We start from the raw sequence: 19906 nt of genomic DNA, 5'->3' as shown, positions 1-19906 counted from the left end.
CTGCACTACCTGAGCCACTTGTGTGGGTTGTAGACTCCGTCTCATGCTACCACTAGAGTGAAAGCACCACCAGCATTCAAAAGTGACCAAAACATCAGCCAGGAAGCATAGGAACTGAGAAGTGGTCTGTGGTCTCCACCTGCAGAACCACTCCTTTATTGGGGGTGTCTTGCTTATGGCCTATAATTTCCACCGGTTGTCTATTCCATTTGCACAACAGCATGTGAAATTTATTGTCAATCAGTGTTGCTTCCTAAGTGGACAGCTTGATTTCACAGAAGTGTGATTGACTTGGAGTTACATTGTGTTGTTTAAGTGTTCCCTTTTTTTTGGAGAAGTATATAAGAGGACCTGTCCATTTGTCAGTGGTGTAAAAATACTTTAAAGTACTACTTAAGTAGTTTTTGGGGTATCTGTACATTAGTATTTATGTTTTGACTACTTGTACTTTTACCTCACTACATTCCTAAAGAAAATAATGTACTTTTTACTCCATCAATTTTCCATGACACCCAAAACTACTCGTTACATGTTGAATGATTTAGCAGGACAGAAAAATGGTCCAATTCACACACTTATCAAAAGAACATCCCTGGTCATCTCTACTACCTCTGATCTGGCGGACTCACTGAACACACATTTCGTTTGTAAATTATGTCTGAGTGTTGGAGTGTGCAGCTGGGTATCCGTAAATAAAAGAAAAGGGTGCTGTCTGGTTTCCTTAATATAAGGAATTCGAAATTATTTCTACTTTTACTTTTGATACTTAAGTATATTTTAGCAATTACATTTACTTTTGATATTTAAGTATATTTAAAACCAAATACCTTTAGATTTTTACTCCCAAGTAGTATTTTACTGGGTGATTCACTTTTGCGTGAATCCTTTTCTATTTAGGTATCTTTCCTTTTACTCAAGTATGACAACTGTGTACTTTTTCCACCACTGCCATTTGTATGGACAGAGGTTGGGTCCCCAGTTTAACACGTCAGCCAGAACTGTAGATCCACCCTGTGGAGGAATTTGACCATCTCTGGGACAGGTTCTGAGTTGGTGACTCCTCTGTTTACATGGAAATGAGAGAAAAGAAAAGGTGTGATATGTGTTATAAAGGTGAACATAGGGCTGTGAGGTAAAATCAAACAAGTTACTCTCACTTGGTATTCCAGAAAGAGGCATTTAAGTTGTTCAATGATGTGTATGTTTTTGTCTTCTGTAATAGTCAACTAGGAATCAAGGACGGACCTTGTCTGTTGACACAGTGAATGTAATCTGCTTGTATCCTTTCTCTCTATTCAGCCTCTTGAATCAGGACTTGTGGGTCTACTGCGTAGACAAAGGAAATAACACACCTTTGCAGCAGCAAGACTGTACAGGATTCTCTGTTAGTACTGCCCCAGCTCCTCCTCTTCTCTGTTAGTACTTGTCTTATAGGGCGGTGAACAGACACAGAACATTGTAGTAGTTTTCCTGTTCTATTCTCTCAGCGTGTGGAGACATGCGCTGCACAGCGGTTGTGTCATGGGCTGCATTCCATCAGGTGTGCCCGTCCAACTGCCTGGATCAGTTCTCATTAAACTGGAGCCAAAAAGGAACTTTCCACACCATCCCTGTCTCCTAGACCTAGTACATAAATTACAGTAAGTGTTGCCAGGGAAGATGTTGACGTGTCTTATAAGAGGTCTATGACCATTGTAAAGATTCCTGAAGTGTGATATCTGGGAGGATCTTCTCTTACAATACCTGATGATGATTTTTAGCCTAGTGGTGAACAATTACCATCATGCCTCATTCTCAAAAGCTAGACAGAAGTCACATCCTTTGTCTATGTAGTTACATTGAGCCTAACTGTCATTGGCTGCATTTACACAGCCCAATTCTGATATTTGATTCCTTAATTGGTAATAAGCTCTTTTGACAATCATTTTGGCAGAATATCAGAATTGGTGTAAAACGCAGCCCTTGATTGAGCAACTAAAGGATTGCATTGATCTATTGGATGAGTCATTGGGAATAGCCTGTGGAATGTGAATAGAGGTAGAATACTTCTCCTTGGTGGATGAGAACATAAGACAGAAAAATGGAAAACAGCTCAAGGGCAGGAATGTATGTGGGGGAGATTGCCCGTTCACTGAGCTGAGACCTCTGATGCGTGGGCAAAGTGCATGAACAGTAAACACTAGTTGAGGGAGGTTTTATATGAAATTAAGAAGGTGTTTGATGTCATTGAAAGTTCACATCCCATGGATACATACTTGTGATCCCAGTGTGTTACAATCCTGCAGCATTAGTACGTATCAGCCTGTATGAAATATAAAATATGTCAATAGCTCAGGTGTGTTTGTGTGTCTGTTTGAGAACATGTACGCTCAAATACATACTAGTCACACACGATAACGTGGAACTGTACATTCATATTACATAAGCCTTTTTGCCTTTGTTGTGTCATGCGTGGGGACATACAGTAACCTGATAGCGTTGAATAGAGGCAATCGTCCTCATAGAGCTGATATGTTCTGACATGTTTGGGGAATTATCACAAGTAGATATTTGATGTTCTTTTTCATACACCACACATCTGGGAGTTTTTTTGTTGTTGCCCACAAATATTCTCCCAACAAAGATGTTCTTATGGCCATCTGAAAAGATACTGATACTCTTTGTCCTGGGAACATCAACACAGCCATCCAGTAAAAGACTCTGTGAACATCTTCTATGAAAGCTTATCTCCAAAGTTTGCTCATAAAAGTGGGTGGTTGCTGGTCGTATCAAGGAGAAATGAGCCTCAGTCCATTTCCTTGGAGATTTAGATTTGGGATGATCTCCATAGTAAGCAAAGACCTTCTAGTTCAGTCCATCCCTGGCCTCTCAATAACCATGAAGGATACGAATAAGGGAATAAAGAGACAACAAAGGAAGGTCTCTGCATGTCAGTGCAACAAACAAAAGTAAAAAGAACATTTGTTCAATGAAAAGAGGGTAGAGAAACACAATGAAAAGTCAGGTAACTTAAAAAAACAGGTAATATAATAAGGAATTGCTGTGCCTTTATTAAAAAAGTTGAAAGGATGAATTCTCTTGCTGATTTGAAAGTGCCCCCCTCCCTCTCACCCAGTGCCTCGCCTTCCACTGGCCCACCTCTCCATTCAATAATAGAGAGTTGCCTTGCACCAGGTAAGCCTTTGATGCTTTCCACCAATCAGGTGTGAGGAACAGCAGCCAAACAAAAACTCGTATTCACCTCTGGGTGTGGTGGCCTCTTATGTCAGAGGAGGGCTGGAAGCATTCCGGAACAAGTTTCAACTGGAAGAAAGGAATGTGCATAGAAACACGAGCTGGAAATCAATATCAACACACAAACGAAACATGCTCAATCTGCAGTTTCCTTATATCCATTTGTCCTGAGTTTAGTTAATGGAGAGATGGCCTATCAATAATATGATAACACCAATTTATTGTGTATGTAACTTAACATGTGTAGGTAGTATATATATATATATATATATATATATATATATATATATATATATATATATATATATATATATATATATATATATATATATATATATATATACACACACACACACTACATGACCAAAAGTATGTGGACGCCTGCTAGTCCAACATCTTATTCCAAAATCAGGGGCATTAATATGGAGTTGGTCCTCCCTTTGTTGCTATAACAGCCTCCACTCTTCTGGGAAGGCTTTCCACTAGATGTTGGAACATTTCTGCAGGGACTTGTTTCCATTCAGCCACACCAGCATAAGTGAGGTCGGCATTGATGTTGGGTGATTAGGCCTGGCTCGCAGTCGGCGTTCCAATTCATCCCAAAGGTGTTCGATGGGGTTGAGGTCGGGCTCTGTGCAGGCCAGTCAAGTTCTTCCACACCGATCTCGACAAACCATTTCTGTATGGACCTCGCTTTGTGCATGAGGGCATTGTCATGCTGAAACAGGAAAGGGCCTTCCTCAAACTTTTGCCACAAAGTTGGAAGCACAGAATCGTCTAGAATGTCATTGTATGCTGTAGCGTTAAGATTTACCTTCACTGGAACTAAGGGGCCTAGTCCGAACCATGAAAAACAGCCCCAGACCATTATTCCTCCTCCACCAAACTTTACAGTTGACACTATGCATTGGGGCAGGTAGCGTTCTCTTGGCATCCGCCAAACCAAGATTAGTCCGTCAGACTGCCAGATGGTGAAGCGTGATTCATCACTCCAGAGAACACGTTTCTACTGCTCCAGAGTCCAAAGGTGGCGAGCATTACACCACTCCAGCCGACGCTTGGCATTGCGCACGGTGATCTTTTGTGCGGCTGCTCGGCCATGGAAACCCATTTCATGAAGCTCACGACGAACAGTTCTTGTGCTGACATTGCTTCCAGAGGTAGTTTAGAAATCGGTAGTGAATGTTGCAACCGAGGTCAGACGATTTTTACGTGCTTCGGCACTCGGCGGGCCCGTTCTGTGAGCTTGTGCGGCCTACGACTTTGCGGCTGAGTCGTTGTTGCTCCTAGACGTTTCCACTTCACAATAACAGCACTTCCAGTTGACGGGGGCAGCTCTAGCAGGGCAGAAATCTCTCACTCCCTGAACTTACTTCCCGACTTACAGAATTACGCCTCACCAACGAGAAGCATCAGGGATTTTTAATTTTTTTCGTGTTGGAGGGGATGTCGGGTCCGGGTGTCAGAACCGGAGCTACTGGGGAGGCCTAGGCCAGTTTTTCGGATTCCCATGACTCAGCGGGTTCAACGGGTTCCCCTGCCTTAGCTGGCTCGACGGATTTCTATACCTCAGTGGGATCGATAGGCTCCCATGTCTCACCGGGCTCGACAGGCTGCCATGCCTCAGCAGGCTCGACAGGCTCCCATGCCTCAGCTGGGTTCGGAAGGCTGCCAAGCCTCAGCTGGCTCAATAGGCTGCCATGCCTCAGCGGGCTCGACAGGCTGCCATGCCTCAGCTGGGTGAACAGGTTCCCGTGCCTCGACCGAGGTAACCGGGGAGGTCTCAGCCGACTCATCAGGCTCTCACGCCTCAGCCGGTTTGTCAGGTTCCCGCGCAACAGCAGGGGTGACCGGTCCACTCCTGATCCCCAGGATCGTCCAATTAAATCGTTCACTCCCTGAACTTGCTTCCCGACTCCCAGTCAGGATGCTCTCGAAGGTGCAGCTGACCAACGTTTTGAGGATCTGAGGACCCATGTCAAATCTTTTCAGTCTCCAGAGGGGGAATAGGCGTTGTTGTGCCCTCTTCACGACTCCCTATAGGCTGTCTCACCTTTGTCAGTGATCAGGCCGACCACTGTTGTGTCGTCGGCAAACTTAATGATGGTGTTAGAGTCGTGCTTGGCCATGCAGTCATGGGTGAACAGGGAGTACAAGAGGGGACTGAGCACGCACCCTTGAGGGGCCCCCGTGTTAAGGATCAGCATGGCAGGTGTGTTGTTACCTAGCCTTACCCTTGAAAGTTAACCTGTTTAAAGGTATTACTCACATCGGCTACGGAGAGCGTGATCACGCAGTCGTCCAGAACAGCTGATGCTCTCATGCATGCTTCAGTGTTGCTTGCCTCGACGCGAACATAACATTATTTAGCTCGCCTGGAAGGCTCATGTCACTGGGCAGCTCGTGGCTGTGCTTGCCTTTGTAGTCCGTAATAGTTTGCAAGCCCTGCCACATCCGAGCATTGAAGCCGGTGTAGAACGCTTCAATCTCAGTCCTGTATTGACACTTTTCCTGTTTGATGTTTCGGCGGCGGCCATAGCGGGATTTCTTATAAGCGTCCTGGTTAGAGTCCTGCTCCTTAAAAGCGGCAGCTCTACCATTTAGCTCAGTGCGGATGTTGCCTGTAATCCATGGCTTCTGGTTGGGGTATGTACGTATGGTCACTATGGGGACGACGTCATCGATGCACTTATTGATGAAACCAGTGGCTGATGTGGTGTACTCCTCAATGCCATCGGAAGAATCTCGGAACATATTCCAGTCTGTGCGTGCAAAACAGTCCTGTAGCTTAGCATCTGCTTCATCTGACCACTTCCTTATTGAGCGAGTCACTGGTACTTCCTGCTTTAGTTTTTGCTTGTAAGCAGGAATCAGGAGGATAGAATTATGGTCAGATTTGCCAAATGGAGGGCGAGGGAGAGCTTTGTACGCGTCTTTGTGTGTGGAGTAAAGGTGGTCCAGAGTTTTTTTCCCCCTCTGGTTGCACATTTAACATGCTGGTAGAAATGAGGTAAAATGGATTTCAGTTTTCCTGCATTAAAGTCCCCGGCCACCAGGAGTGCCACCTCTGGATGAGCATTTTCTTGTTTGCTTATGGCCTTATACAGCTCATTGAGTGCCGTCTTAGTGCCAGCATCGGTTTGTGGTGATAAATAGACTAAGGGTGAATTTGTGTGTGAGAGATATATTATGTATAACCTAGCTAAAAGCAAGAGATCACTATGTACACAGGTAAGATCAGGGATATTGCCTCTGTGTATTGAAACAGGTAAGATCAGGGATTTTGCCTCTGCGTATTGAAACAGGTAAGATCAGGGATATTGCCTCTGTGTATTGAAACAGGTCAGATCAGGGATATTGCCTCTACGTATTGAAACAGGTAAGATCAGGGATATTGCCTCTACGTATTGAAACAGGTAAGATCAGGGATATTGTCTCTACGTATTGAAACAAGTCAGTATTGTGGTGAAATGGAAGAGGAAAGACTATGTAACGATTGTGACCTCGAAGAAATAGAGAATGAAACTCATTTTATCCTCTATTGCCTTTTCTACCACGATATACGCTTTCTTTTATTCCAGAAAGCACACCAGATATACCCTGTAAATATGTGGCTGAGTGATGAGGAGAAATTGAAATGTGTTTTTTGTCCATTGTGTATTTCCGTTTGCGGAATATTTAGATAAAGCCTGGGATAAAAGAAAAAGGGCGACCTATAATTCAATTGTAAAAATATTTTGCTTCTATGTGGTAAATGGTATGTGTGTGTATGCATATTATTTTACTGCTCTAGGGATGTGATTATTGTTTGGATAACCTTATTTACTATTATTTATTGATTTTTACTTTTTTTTTTTTTTACTCTTTATGCGATGCGCAATGCAGAGAACACCGGAAGAAGAATTATAATTTAATTACCATAGTGAATTATTGGAATGTTTGTTTGTGTCAATTAATCCCATATGGGTTGGGTTGCCAATTGGCGATTTGACACAAACAATAAAATGTTATTTAATTTAATAAAAAATAAAAAAATCCAAATAGCTATGAAAAATATAGATAAACTCACTTGGTAAATAGTGTGGTCTACAGCTTATCATGAGATACTCTACCTCAGGCGAGCAAAACCTTAATATTAGATTTCGTGTACCAGCTGTCATTGACAAGTAGACACAGACCGCCACCCCTTGTCTTACCGGAGGCAGCTGTTCTATCTTACCGATACACGTAAATCCCAGCCAGCTGTTTGTTATCCACGTCGTCATTCAGCCACGACTCGGTGAAACATAAGATATTACAGTCTTTAAATGTCCTGTTGTTAGGATAGTCTTGATCGGAGCATCCATTTTGTTACCCAATGATTGCACGTTGGCTAATAGGACTGATGGTAGAGGGGAATTACTCACTTGCAGTCGGAACATTACAAGGCAGCCTGACCTACGTCCTCGATATCTCGTCTCTTCTTCATGCGAATTACTTTTAGACTTTCACTCAAGTAGTATTTTACTGGGTGACTTTTACTTTTACTTGAGTAATTTCCTATTAAGGTATCTTTACTTACTCAAGTATGACAGTTGGTTACTTTTTCCACCACTGCCTAGCACCAGGTGAGCCTTTGATGCTTTCCACCAATCAGGTGTAAGAAACAGCAGCTGAACAAAAACTCATATTCATCTCTGGGTGTGGCGGTCTCTTATGTTAGTGGAGGGTTGGAAGCATTCTGGAACAAGTTTCAACTGGAAGAAAGAACTGTGCATAGAAACAAGAAGTAGAAATTAACATCAACACAAACAAAACATGCTCAAACAATCTGCTGTTTCCTTATCTCCGTTTGTCCTGAGTTTAGTTAATGGAGAAGAGTGTATGTAACTTAACATGTGTGAGTAGTGTATATAAACTCAGCAACAACAAAAAACGTCCCTTTTTCAGGACCCTTTCTTTCGAAGATAATTTGAAAAAAATCCAAATAACTTCACAGATCTTCATTGTAAAGGGTTTAAACACTGGCTTGTTCAACCAACGATAAACAATTAATGAACATGCACCTGTGGAACAGTCGTTAAGACACTAACAGCTTACAGACGGCAGGCAATTAAGGTCACGTTATGAAAACTTAGGACACTAAAGAGGCCTTTCTACTGACTCTGAAAAACACCAAAAGAAAGATGCCCAGGGTCCCTGCTCATCTGCGTGAACATGCCTTAGGCATGCTGCAAGGAGGCATGAGGACTGCTGATGTGGCCAGGGCAATAAATTGCAATGTCCGTACTGTGAGACGCCTACGACAGCGCTAGAGGGAGACAGGACGGACAGCTGATCGTCCTCGCTGTGGCAGACCACGTGTAACAACACCTGCACAGTATTGGTACATCCGAACATCACACCTGCGGGACAGGTACAGGATGGCAACAACACCTGCCCGAGTTACACCAGGAACGCACAATCCCTCCACCAGTGCTCAGACTGTACGCAATAGGCTGAGAGAGGCTGGACTGAGGACTTGCAGGTCCTCACCAGACATCACAAGCAACAACGACGCCTATGGGCACAAACCCACCGTCGCTGGACTAGACAGGACTGGCAAAAAGTGCTCTTCTCTGACGAGTCGCGGTTTTGTCTCACCAGGGGTGATGGTCGGATTCACGTTTATCGTCTAAGGAATGAGCGTGACACCGAGGCCTGTACTCTGGAGCGGCGATTGATTTGGAGGTGGAGGGTCCATCATGGTCTGGGGCGGTGTGTCACAGCATCATCGGACTGAGCTTGTTGTCATTGCAGGCAATCTCAACGCTGTGCGTTACAGGGAAGACATCCTCCTCCCTCATGTGGTACCCTTCCTGCAGGCTCATCCTGACATGACCCTCCAGCATGACAATGCCACCAGCCATATTGCTCGTTCTGTGTGTGATTTCCTGCAAGACAGGAATGTCAGTGTTCTGCCATGGCCAGCGAAGAGCCCGGATCTCAATCCCATTGAGCACGTCTGGGACCTGTTGGATCGGAGGGTGAGGGCTAGGGCCATTCCCCGCAGAAAGGTCCAGGAACTTGCAGGTGCCTTGGTGGAAGAGTGGGGTAACATCTCACAGCAAGAACTGGAAAATCTGGTGCAGTCCATGAGGAGGAGATGCACTGCAGTACTTAATGCAGCTGGTGGCCACACCAGATACCAGAGGTGTGGACTCGAGTCACATGACTTGGACTCGAGTCAGACTCGAGTCACAAATATGATGACTTGCAACTCGACTTTGACACCAATGACTCGTGACTTGACTTGGACTTGAGCCTTATGACTCGACCTGACTTGATGATACTATTGATGCTATTTAATCTTGGGTTCCGCTGCTTTGATGGTGGCTGTTGTCGATGTGTTCCTGGTTCAAGCCCAGGTAGGAGCGAGGAGAGGGACGGAAGCTATACTGTTACACTGGCAATACTAAAGTGCCTATAAGAACATCCAATAGTCAAAGGTATATGAAATACAAATCGTATAGAGAGAAATAGTCCTATAATTCCTATAATAACTACAACCTAAAACTTCTTACCTGGGAATATTGAAGACTCATGTTAAAAGGAACCACCAGCTTTCATATGTTCTCATGTTCTGAGCAAGGAACTTAAACGTTAGCTTTCTTACATGGCACATATTGCACTTTTACTTTCTTCTCCAACACTTTGTTTTTGCATTATTTAAACCAAATTGAACATGTTTCATTATTTATTTGAGGCTAAATTGATTTTATTGATGTATTATATTAAGTTAAAATAAGTGTTCATTCACTATTGTTGTAATTGTCATTATTACAAATACATTTAAAAAAATCGGCCGATTAATCAGTATCGGCTTTTTTGGTCCGCCAATAATCGGTATCAGTATCGGCGTTGAAAAATCATAATCGGCCGACCTCTAAAGATGATACCAAAATTATTATTTTCGGATATAAAGACTACGCTGTATCAACAAAAAACTGATTGCAACTTGCAAAACATGCGGGAAGAAAATGACAGATGGAGGCGCAACAATTTCCAACTTTGTTCGACATTTGATGCTGCACAAAGAACGGTAAGTTGTGGCTAATATAGCCAACAGCTATGTATTTTATTACTTTACTGGTGTATCATGTAGGCTAACGTAACGTTAAATCAATGAGCCTCCACACAGTCAGTCAGTGCGGGAACGTGATCATTGCACCCAAGATTGAGCTACAACTGGCTAGGCAGTTGGAAGCCTAAATCCTGCCTGATGTTACTGCTGTTCCTAAAACCATTGACGTATGTTAGTTAGCCTACTGTAACCACACAGAGAGAGTGAGTGTGTGTGTGTGTGTGTGTGTGTGTGTGTGTGTGTGTGTGTGTGTGTGTGTGTGTGTGTGTCTTAAGGTTGGGTGATTGTGTACAAGCCTACATCGCCCGATTGTGCCCCATAGCGATCCTCGATAGTCGATCACTTTTGGGGGGATGTGTCTTTCTCATGGCTACCCATGTATTTCCATGGAAATATAACGTTTATTTGGAAAGTAATACATATATAGATATTTTTAAAAGCATTCATGATTTTCGTAAATGTAATATACTATTACTCTTGTTAATAATATGAAATGGTATGACATTTGGTGAAGAGCACATGACTTGTTTAGGACTCGAAACTCAAAGTTTAGGACTTGAGACTTGACTTGATACTTGACGGTCTTGACTTGAGACTTGACTCGGACTTGCCTGTCTTGACTTGGGACTTGACTTGGGACTTGAGTGCTAAGACTTGAAACTTACTTGTGACTTGTAAAACAATGACTTGGTCCCACATCTGCCAGATACTAACTGTTAGTTTTGATTTTGACCCCCCCTTTGTTCAGGGACACATTATTCCATTTCTGTTAGTCACATGTCTGTGGAACTTGTTCAGTTTATGTCTGTTGTTGAATCTTATGTTCATACAAATATTTACACGTTAAGTTTGCTGAAAATATACACAGTTGACAGTGAGAGGACGTTTCTTTTTTTCTTATATATATACAGTAGGTGTATTTATTTGTGTTTTACATTTGAATTAAAAGCGTGATCGTGTTGATAATGAATTTGTAAGTCGCTCTGGATAAGAGCGTCTGCTAAATGACGTAAATGTAAATGTAAATGAATTAATGAATTAGCTAATTTGTTGTTTTACATATACAGTATGAGTATATGAAGGAGAAAATCACATTTCATTGTGTCACTGTGGGTTAGTCCAAGTTGAACCAAAGTTACCAAACCACGTCAGTCCCACTACTAGACAGTCCCAGTACTAGACAGTCCCAGTACTAGACAGTCCCACTACTAGACAGTCCCAGTACTAGACAGTCCCAGTACTAGACAGTCCCAGTACTAGACAGTCCCAGTACTACGGGATGCATAAACTGTGCAGGAAGTGTGGCCAATGTCATCTGGCTGCAGACTGCACAGCCATATTCTGCAGAATCTGTAAAGGAGACCATCCCACCTCGGACTGGACTTCCACACAACCCTGAAACCTGTGCAGGAAAGGGGGCCACTTCTTTGAAAACCTTCCCCAATTCCTACGCCGGCAGGGCAAGTGGCAACACCAACAACACCGACCCCACCAACAACACCAATCCCACCAACCCCCTACCAATCCCACCAAAACCTTTCCCCATACTACTCCCTACCTACCCTCCACTCTTTACTAACCGTGTTCCCACACAGCCAACCAGCCAGCCTCAGTCCCCCATGACCCTCCGAACCACCTTCAGCCCTTCTATCACCCTTTATCCCATCATCCAGTCAGTACAGGGGGCCACCAGGCAGCCAGTGGGGAGGCAGGTCAAGACCCATTGACAGCCAAGAACCACCCAACAACACCAATGACCCGCTAGAGGCCCTCATGCACATCTACAACGAAATGATCAACCGCAGACCCGGACCCCCCTTTTTCATTTTACATTTTTTTTATGTTGATCTTGATGATATTTGATTTGCCTTTTTGATTTGATTTGCCTAATTTTGCTTTGATTTATTTACTTATTGATTTAATTATTTATTTTATTTATATATATATATCTATATACACTGCTCAAAAAAATAAAGGGAACACTTAAACAACACAATGTAACTCCAAGTCAATCACACTTCTGTGAAATCAAACTGTCCACTTAGGAAGCAACACTGATTGACAATAAATTTCACATGCTGTTGTGCAAATGGAATAGACAACAGGTGGAAATTATAGGCAATTAGCAAGACACCCCCAATAAAGGAGTGGTGGGGACCACAGACCACTTCTCTGTTCCTATGCTTCCTGGCTGATGTTTTGGTCACTTTTGAATGCTGGCGGTGCTTTCACTCTAGTGGTAGCATGAGACGGAGTCTACAACCCACACAAGTGGCTCAGGTAGTGCAGCTCATCCAGGATGGCACATCAATGCGAGCTGTGGCAAGAAGGTTTGCTGTGTCTGTCAGCGTAGTGTCCAGAGCATGGAGGCACTACCAGGAGACAGGCCAGTACATCAGGAGACGTGGAGGAGGCCGTAGGAGGGCAACAACCCAGCAGCAGGACCGCTACCTCCGCCTTTGTGCAAGGAGGAGCAGGAGAAGCACTGCCAGAGCCCTGCAAAATGACCTCCAGCAGGCCACAAATGTGCATGTGTCTGCTCAAACGGTCAGAAACAGACTCCATGAGGGTGGTATGAGGGCCCGACGTCCACAGGTGGGGGTTGTGCTTACAGCCCAACACCGTGCAGGACGTTTGGCATTTGCCAGAGAACACCAAGATTGGCAAATTCGCCACTGGCGCCCTGTGCTCTTCACAGATGAAAGCAGGTTCACACTGAGCATGTGACAGACGTGACAGAGTCTGGAGACGCTGTGGAGAACGTTCTGCTGCCTGCAACATCCTCCACCATGACCGGTTTGGCGGTGGGTCAGTCATGGTGTGGGGTGGCATTTCTTTGGGGGGCCGCACAGCTCTCCATGTGCTCGCCAGAGGTAGCCTGACTGCCATTAGGTACCGAGATGAGATCCTCAGACCCCTTGTGAGACCATATGCTGGTGCGGTTGGCCCTGGGTTCCTCCTAATGCAAGACAATGCTAGACCTCATGTGGCTGGAGTGTGTCAGCAGTTCCTGCAAGAGGAAGGCATTGATGCTATGGACTGGCCCGCCCGTTCCCCAGACCTGAATCCAATTGAGCACATTTGGGACATCATGTCTCGCTCCATCCACCAACGCCACGTTGCACCACAGACTGTCCAGGAGTTGGCGGATGCTTTAATCCAGGTCTGGGAGGAGATCCCTCAGGAGACCATCCGCCACCTCATCAGGAGCATGCCCAGGCGTTGTAGGGAGGTCATACAGGCACGTGGAGGCCACATACACTACTGAGCCTCATTTTGACTTGTTTTAAGGACATTACATCAAAGTTGGATCAGCCTGTAGTGTGGTTTTCCACTTTAATTTTGAGTGTGACTCCAAATCCAGACCTCCATGGGTTGATAAATTGGATTTCCATTGATTATTTTTGTGTGATTTTGTTGTCAGCACATTCAACTATGTAAAGAAAAAAGTATTTAATAAGATTATTTCATTCATTCAGATCTAGGATGTGTTGTTTAAGTGTTCCCTTAATTTTTTTGAGCAGTGTATATATATATATATATATATAGTTTAGTTTATATTTATTTAGTTTATATTGAGTTACAGTACGTACAACCTAATAAAATGACCTTTAATGGTTGAGTGGCTAGCCATGTGCTTTTGATCTGTTTAGTCACTGTGAGTCTAGAAGCCTTTGTTAAGGCTAAAGTGCAAGTGATATAAAACACCAAAAATCCTTTGTTATGCTGTAATACATATATATATATAATTACACTTAACAAAAACATGCAACATACAACAATTTCAAAGAATTTACTGAGTTACAGTTCATATAAGGAAATCAGTCAATTTAAATTAATTCATTAGGCCCCCCATTTATGGATTTCACATGACCGGGAATACGGATACCTTAAAAAAAAGGTGCGCCTTAGATCAGAAAAACAGTCAGTATCTTATGACTCATTTGTGACTCATTTGCCTCATGCAGCGTGGCACATCTCCTTCGCATAGAGTTGATTAGGCTGTTGATTGTGGCCTGTGGAATGTTGTCCAACACCTCTTCAATGGCTGTGCGAAGTTGCTGGATATTGGTAGGAGTTGGAACATGCTGTCGTACATGTCGAGCCATCCCAAATATGTTCAGTGGGTGATGTCTGGTGAGTATGCAGGCCATGGAAAAACTGGGACAATTTCAGCTTCCAGGAATTGTGTACAGATCCTTGCTGTGCATTATCATGCTGAAACATGAGGTGAAGGTGGCGGATGAATGGCAAGACAATGGGCCTCAGGATCTCATCACGGTATCTCTGTGCATTCAAATTGCCATAGATAAAATGCAATTGTGTTTGTTGTCCGTAGCTTATGCCTGCCCATACCATAACCCCACTGCCACCATGGGGCACTCATCGCAACATTGACATCAGAAAACCGCTCGCCAACGCAACGCCATACACGCTGTCTGCCAACTGCACAGTATAGATGAAACCAGGATTCATCCGTGAAGAGTACACTTCTCCAGCGTGCCAGTGGCCATCGAAGGTGAGCATTTTCCCACTGAAGTCGGATACGATGTCGAAATGCAGTCAGGTCAAGACACTGGTGAGGACGACAAGCAAGCAGATGAGCTTCCCTGAGATGGTTTCTGACAGTTTGTGCAGAAATTCTTCGGTTGTGCAAAGCCATAGTGTCATGAGCTGTCCGGGTGGTTGGTATAAGATGATCCTGCAGATGAAGAAGCTGGATGTCGAGGTCCTGTGCTGTCGTGGTCTGTGAGGCCGGTTGGACGTACTGCCAAATTCTCTAAAACGTTGTTGGAGGCGGCTTATGATAGCGAAATTAACAAATGAACATTCAATTATCTGGTAATTATTCTGGTGGACATTCCTGCAGTCAGCATGCCAATTGCATGCTCCCTCAAAACTTGAGACATCTGTGGCATTGTGTTGTGTGACAAAATTGCACATTTTAGAGTAGCCTTTTATTGTCCCCAGCACAAGGTGCACTTGTGTAATGATCATGCTGCTTAATCAGCTTCTTGATATTCCACCCCTGTCAGGTGAATGGATTATGTTAGCAAAGTAGAAATGCTCACTAACATGGATGTAAACAAATATGTGCACAAAATTGGAGAGAAATCAGCTTTTTGTGCGTATGGAAAATGTATAGGATATTCTATTTCAGCTCATGAAACATGGGACCAACACTTTATATGTTGTGATTATATTTTTGTTTAGTATACATATTCACTATTAGCAATTGCTGAATATTTGTTTCTGTATATTTAATGCACAATTGCTTGCCAGTGTGTTACTGTACATTTTACAGGAAATGTTTTACAGTGTGGTGTAGGCCCATTCCAGGAAAAAAACATCTGGGCCTCAATTGGTAGGCTACAAGCTTATTTTTTAAACCCCACCCACAGACAAACGCCAAAGACACATCAATCATGACAACAGCATTCTATCTGTTGAGCGGGGCTAATCTATGCGTAAAACGAATTAACTACAGAAAACAGAAGAAAACTGATTATGAACTGAAGCACAAACAATGGATTGACATTTGTTAAGTAAGTGAAAAGTCTATCTATCTATTTTTATGAACGTATCTGTTCCTTACTTTGAGGATGAGTTGAAGTGAGCATGCTGTAAAAAGGTATTTGATTATCTTACTCCGTTGATGTAGGATTAGATAGCCCATTTCATTTACTCTGTTACGACAAAAGTCTGAGATTTACTCTGTTCCGACATATCATAAAGTTTATAGGTTACTCAGCCACCTGAATATGCGCAATAAGAAGAGCAGGTAAAAAGTATTCTACTTTCAACTGTATCCATTCCTTTCTTAGGGATACTTTTTGAACAGTTCACATTGGCTTTATACCAAAATGTAAAATGTATGAGCAGACATAAACAACGAGGGAACAAAGAACAGATAAACATGATGGACATTGATTTCCTTCCCTGTACAGCCACACAGTAAAACTCTGATTTAATTGGAAAATTATGCTTATTCAATATATCACAGACAACCCAACTGTTATAGCCTAGTCAGTGTGTGGTAAAGTGAGTCATTTCAAGGCCTACTATAGTAGCATATGCCTTCATTTGTATGCCCACCTGGCCCTAACCCACTGTTCCCCGGGCGCCGAAGACGTGGATGTAGATTAAGGCAGCCCCCCACCCGCGCCCCCGCACCTCTGATTCAGAGGGGTTGGGTTAAATGCAGGAAGACACATTTCAGTTGAAGGCATTCAGTTGTACAACTGACTAGGTATCCCTCTTTCCCTTTCCCCAATTCTCATCTACTGTCATCAGTTTTTAAAATGTATTAATTGCCACATTTACTTTATATGAAGGTTGTGTAAACCTTAGATATTAAGAGTAAATATTCAATATTACAAGGAGAAATAAACTATTCTAAAGCGATATTTGTTGACAAAGTTGACTATATGAATATGTGAAACAAAATGGCGGTCAATGTAGAACACCTAAGTTCTCAAATAAGAAATAATGTACTTCTGGTTGCTATAAAATGCTATAGATTGAGGTCTACACATAAAGGTAGGCCAAGACCCAAAAATCTGAAAAGCTCCTCTTGTTTGCGTGGATTGTATCATACCATTTTGAACACTTCCAAGGAAGGGCATTGTGCAATTAATTCATACCAGGATCCAAGTTACATTGATGCCTTCTCTCAACCATCTTCTCTTTTATCTACTCAGGTTGCTCCAGTGATCCATAGTAATCGAACTAAAGGGGCAAGTTCTGAAAAAGAGACTGTCAACATCCAGCCTCAACCATGGATTGGAAGACCTTCCAAGCCCTCCTGAGTGGGGTGAATAAGTACTCCACGGCATTTGGTCGTATCTGGCTCTCTGTGGTGTTTGTGTTCAGGGTGATGGTGTACGTGGTGGCGGCGGAGCGTGTGTGGAGCGATGATCAGAAGGACTTTGACTGCAACACCAAGCAACCCGGCTGTGCCAACGTCTGCTACGACCACTACTTCCCCATCTCCCACATTCGCCTGTGGGCCCTGCAGCTCATCTTTGTCACTTGTCCTTCCTTCATGGTGATGATGCATGTGGCGTATCGCGATGAACGCGAACGGAAGAATGCCAAGAACGGCAACAAGGACAAGCTGTACGACAACACAGGGAAAAGGCACGGCGGCCTCTGGTGGACCTACCTGCTTAGTCTCTTCGTCAAGACGGGCATCGAGATCTCCTTCCTCTACATCCTCCACAAAATCTACGACAGCTTCTACCTGCCCCGGCTGGTCAAGTGTGAGGTCAGCCCCTGCCCCAATCAGGTGGACTGCTACATCGGCCACCCCACAGAGAAGAAAGTTTTCACCTACTTCATGGTGGGCGCCTCGGCCCTCTGCATTGTGCTCAACGTCTGTGAGATCGTATACCTTGTCTCCAAGCGGATCGCTCACATAGCACAAAATACGAGGAGAAAACAGAGGAACATGGCCCTGAATGAACGGTACAGCAAGGAGAATTCCTGCAACGACTGCACTCTGCCCATGTTTCAGCTGGAGAAACAACCCTTCGGATCCCAGTTCCCAGGCCACCTTCAAGCCCCTTAACCGGCTCACATACGTGCGTCTGCCCCTAACCTGTCCTCTGCAGCATAGGATGCTTGAACTATCCCAAGATTCAACCACAACATGTATGCCTATGGAGCCAGGTCTCACCTTATTGATCAAGCCTGCTCATGCTTGTCCTCCTTTAAGACTCTGTATGAGAGACAGGTTTTTCTCTAAGACTCTACTGTCCGATTACTGCCCTATACTGCCATGGAGCAAGGCTTTGTACTGATGTTCCATGACCCTGGGGCTAGACAACCCTGATCTTCAGCCACACCCCATTTTATACAACTCAACTCCCACTGCCAGACTGAATTTAAAAAATCTATAATTGTCTACTGTAACATCTTACAAATCTTTTCCAGTTAGTCTCACTTTGTTTTCACATTACTTTGGGGTTTCTTGCCAGGGGTAAAGGTGCCCGCATACTAGATTTGGTTTGTTCATAGCAGAACTCGACTAGGCGAAGCAAACGTCTGTGTTCGCATACTCCCTAAAGACCTTTGCTTGAAAAACAAGAAAAAAGCAGCAATATTACTGTTGTTTGTCCCTCGTGAGCCACCGTAGCAACAACATAGCCAACATCCTCAAAAAGATAAATCAAGAAATCTGTAATACATTTTTTACCGAGGATGTCTGTCGTGCAATTTTATCTAGCTAAGATGTTTGGTGCAAGTGAAAAAGTAAAAAAAATTGCATGAAAACTAGTAGTGCATTAGCCTCAAATACATTTTTTTTTACCCTGTTTTATGACCTCAATATGAGGACAACAGTATGATAACAAATCTCTTTGCTTTGAACTTGATAGTGGTACTGCAAGATAAGTCTAAAATGGACAGTGGCTTCCCACTACTTGACGCTCTCATCATTTATTTTGTTTTATTTACAGCATTTATTCTAATAGAAGCTCCTCTATCATTATTACAGATCTTTTTTTATTTTTTACTTACTCTATTGCAAGACGACGTTAGCATAGTTCCACTCAGATTTATGTTGCAAAGCTACAACAGATTGCCTGTGTTTTTACATGCTTGTAAACCAACCTTCCTCATCCAAGGTTTATGTTGATTCAAATGAGGGACAAGGAACGCTGCTATTTAATTGATCAAGTCCACTTATGCAAGTAAACCCTGGCATCTTGGATAGCTGGAGCACATGAAAGCAAAGAAGAACAGGGTTGACAATAAAGTGGATAAAATCTCAGCCTTAGTGTTCCTCATGGAACATTGGTGTGGATACCTGATAGCCTCACATTGTCAGGAGCAGAACCCTCACAATCAGCATCAAACTTCCATTTTGTACATTATTATTTTGATAAATAAAATGTTTACATTTCATTTACTTCAGTCTCATTCATGTTACAGTAGTTATTTGGCATTCCTGTTGACTTCTTTTTTCTGGATTCTAGACAAGTACTTGACTTTTGGCCCCATTCAGGTGACCCTGACTGACTAGATCAGAACATCTCTAGCAGACATTAAAACAGACCCATGTGACATACAGGACCACAGACAGCAGTCCAGCGCAAAGACATCCTCTTATAACCATGTAATACAGTATGTCGTATTGATGTAGGCCTACACACGTACAGTCAGTGAAAGGATGTTTCTAACACTAAATATCGCTTTAGTGTTCATTTTCAATTAGATGTTGGAATTTCTCTGATGTTTATGTTCAAGTCATCAACTCATTGGCCCATATCTGCCAGCTAAGGACAACATCTACTTTACCGTTTCCTGTTCTGCATTCTCCCAATCAATGATGACAATTACAAAAATGGACCAATAAACATTCAAATGACTGAGTCAGATCAAGATGAGAATTATTTTACCATCTGCCTATTTCCTCATTGTGGCGCAGAAACATTTGTTGAGATTCTCTGGGAATCTGTGTTAGAAAGCTAAAGGAATCTGCATAGCAGGTCCAGCTTGTCATTCAGGTTTCTCTTTGCATTAGGACAAGGAGTGTTTGTTTCTGCGCCACAATGAGGAAATAGGCAG

The 19906-nt window shown here is 43.3% G+C and overlaps 1 protein-coding gene across 2 annotated transcripts; it reads left to right on the top strand.

Moving 5' to 3' along the window:
- The first annotated feature begins 209 nt into the window (after positions 1-209).
- Positions 210-19247, top strand: LOC106610808 (gap junction beta-3 protein). Of its 2 annotated transcripts, none has more exons than XM_014210410.2 (2): positions 210-1640; positions 17038-19247. In XM_014210410.2, exon 2 carries the CDS (start codon positions 17115-17117, stop codon positions 17904-17906), a length of 792 nt encoding a protein of 263 aa, XP_014065885.1. In that variant the 5' UTR covers positions 210-1640; positions 17038-17114; the 3' UTR covers positions 17907-19247. The 2 variants fall into 2 exon arrangements, with proteins under 2 accessions (XP_014065885.1, XP_014065884.1); XM_014210409.2 differs by lacking the exon at positions 210-1640 and adding an exon at positions 15715-15882.
- Positions 19248-19906: the final 659 nt, after the last annotated feature.

Source organism: Salmo salar, chromosome ssa09 (genome assembly GCF_905237065.1).
Source record: "Salmo salar chromosome ssa09, Ssal_v3.1, whole genome shotgun sequence".
Lineage (NCBI taxonomy): Eukaryota > Metazoa > Chordata > Actinopteri > Salmoniformes > Salmonidae > Salmo > Salmo salar.
The sequence above is the reverse complement of the archived record's forward strand: the minus strand, read 5'-3'. Positions and strand labels throughout refer to the sequence as shown.

Bases quoted from the DNA above. Each gene is read 5' to 3' on its own strand.
- LOC106610808 (XM_014210410.2), top strand. From the start codon at position 17,115: ATGGATTGGAAGACCTTCCAAGCCCTCCTGAGTGGGGTGAATAAGTAC.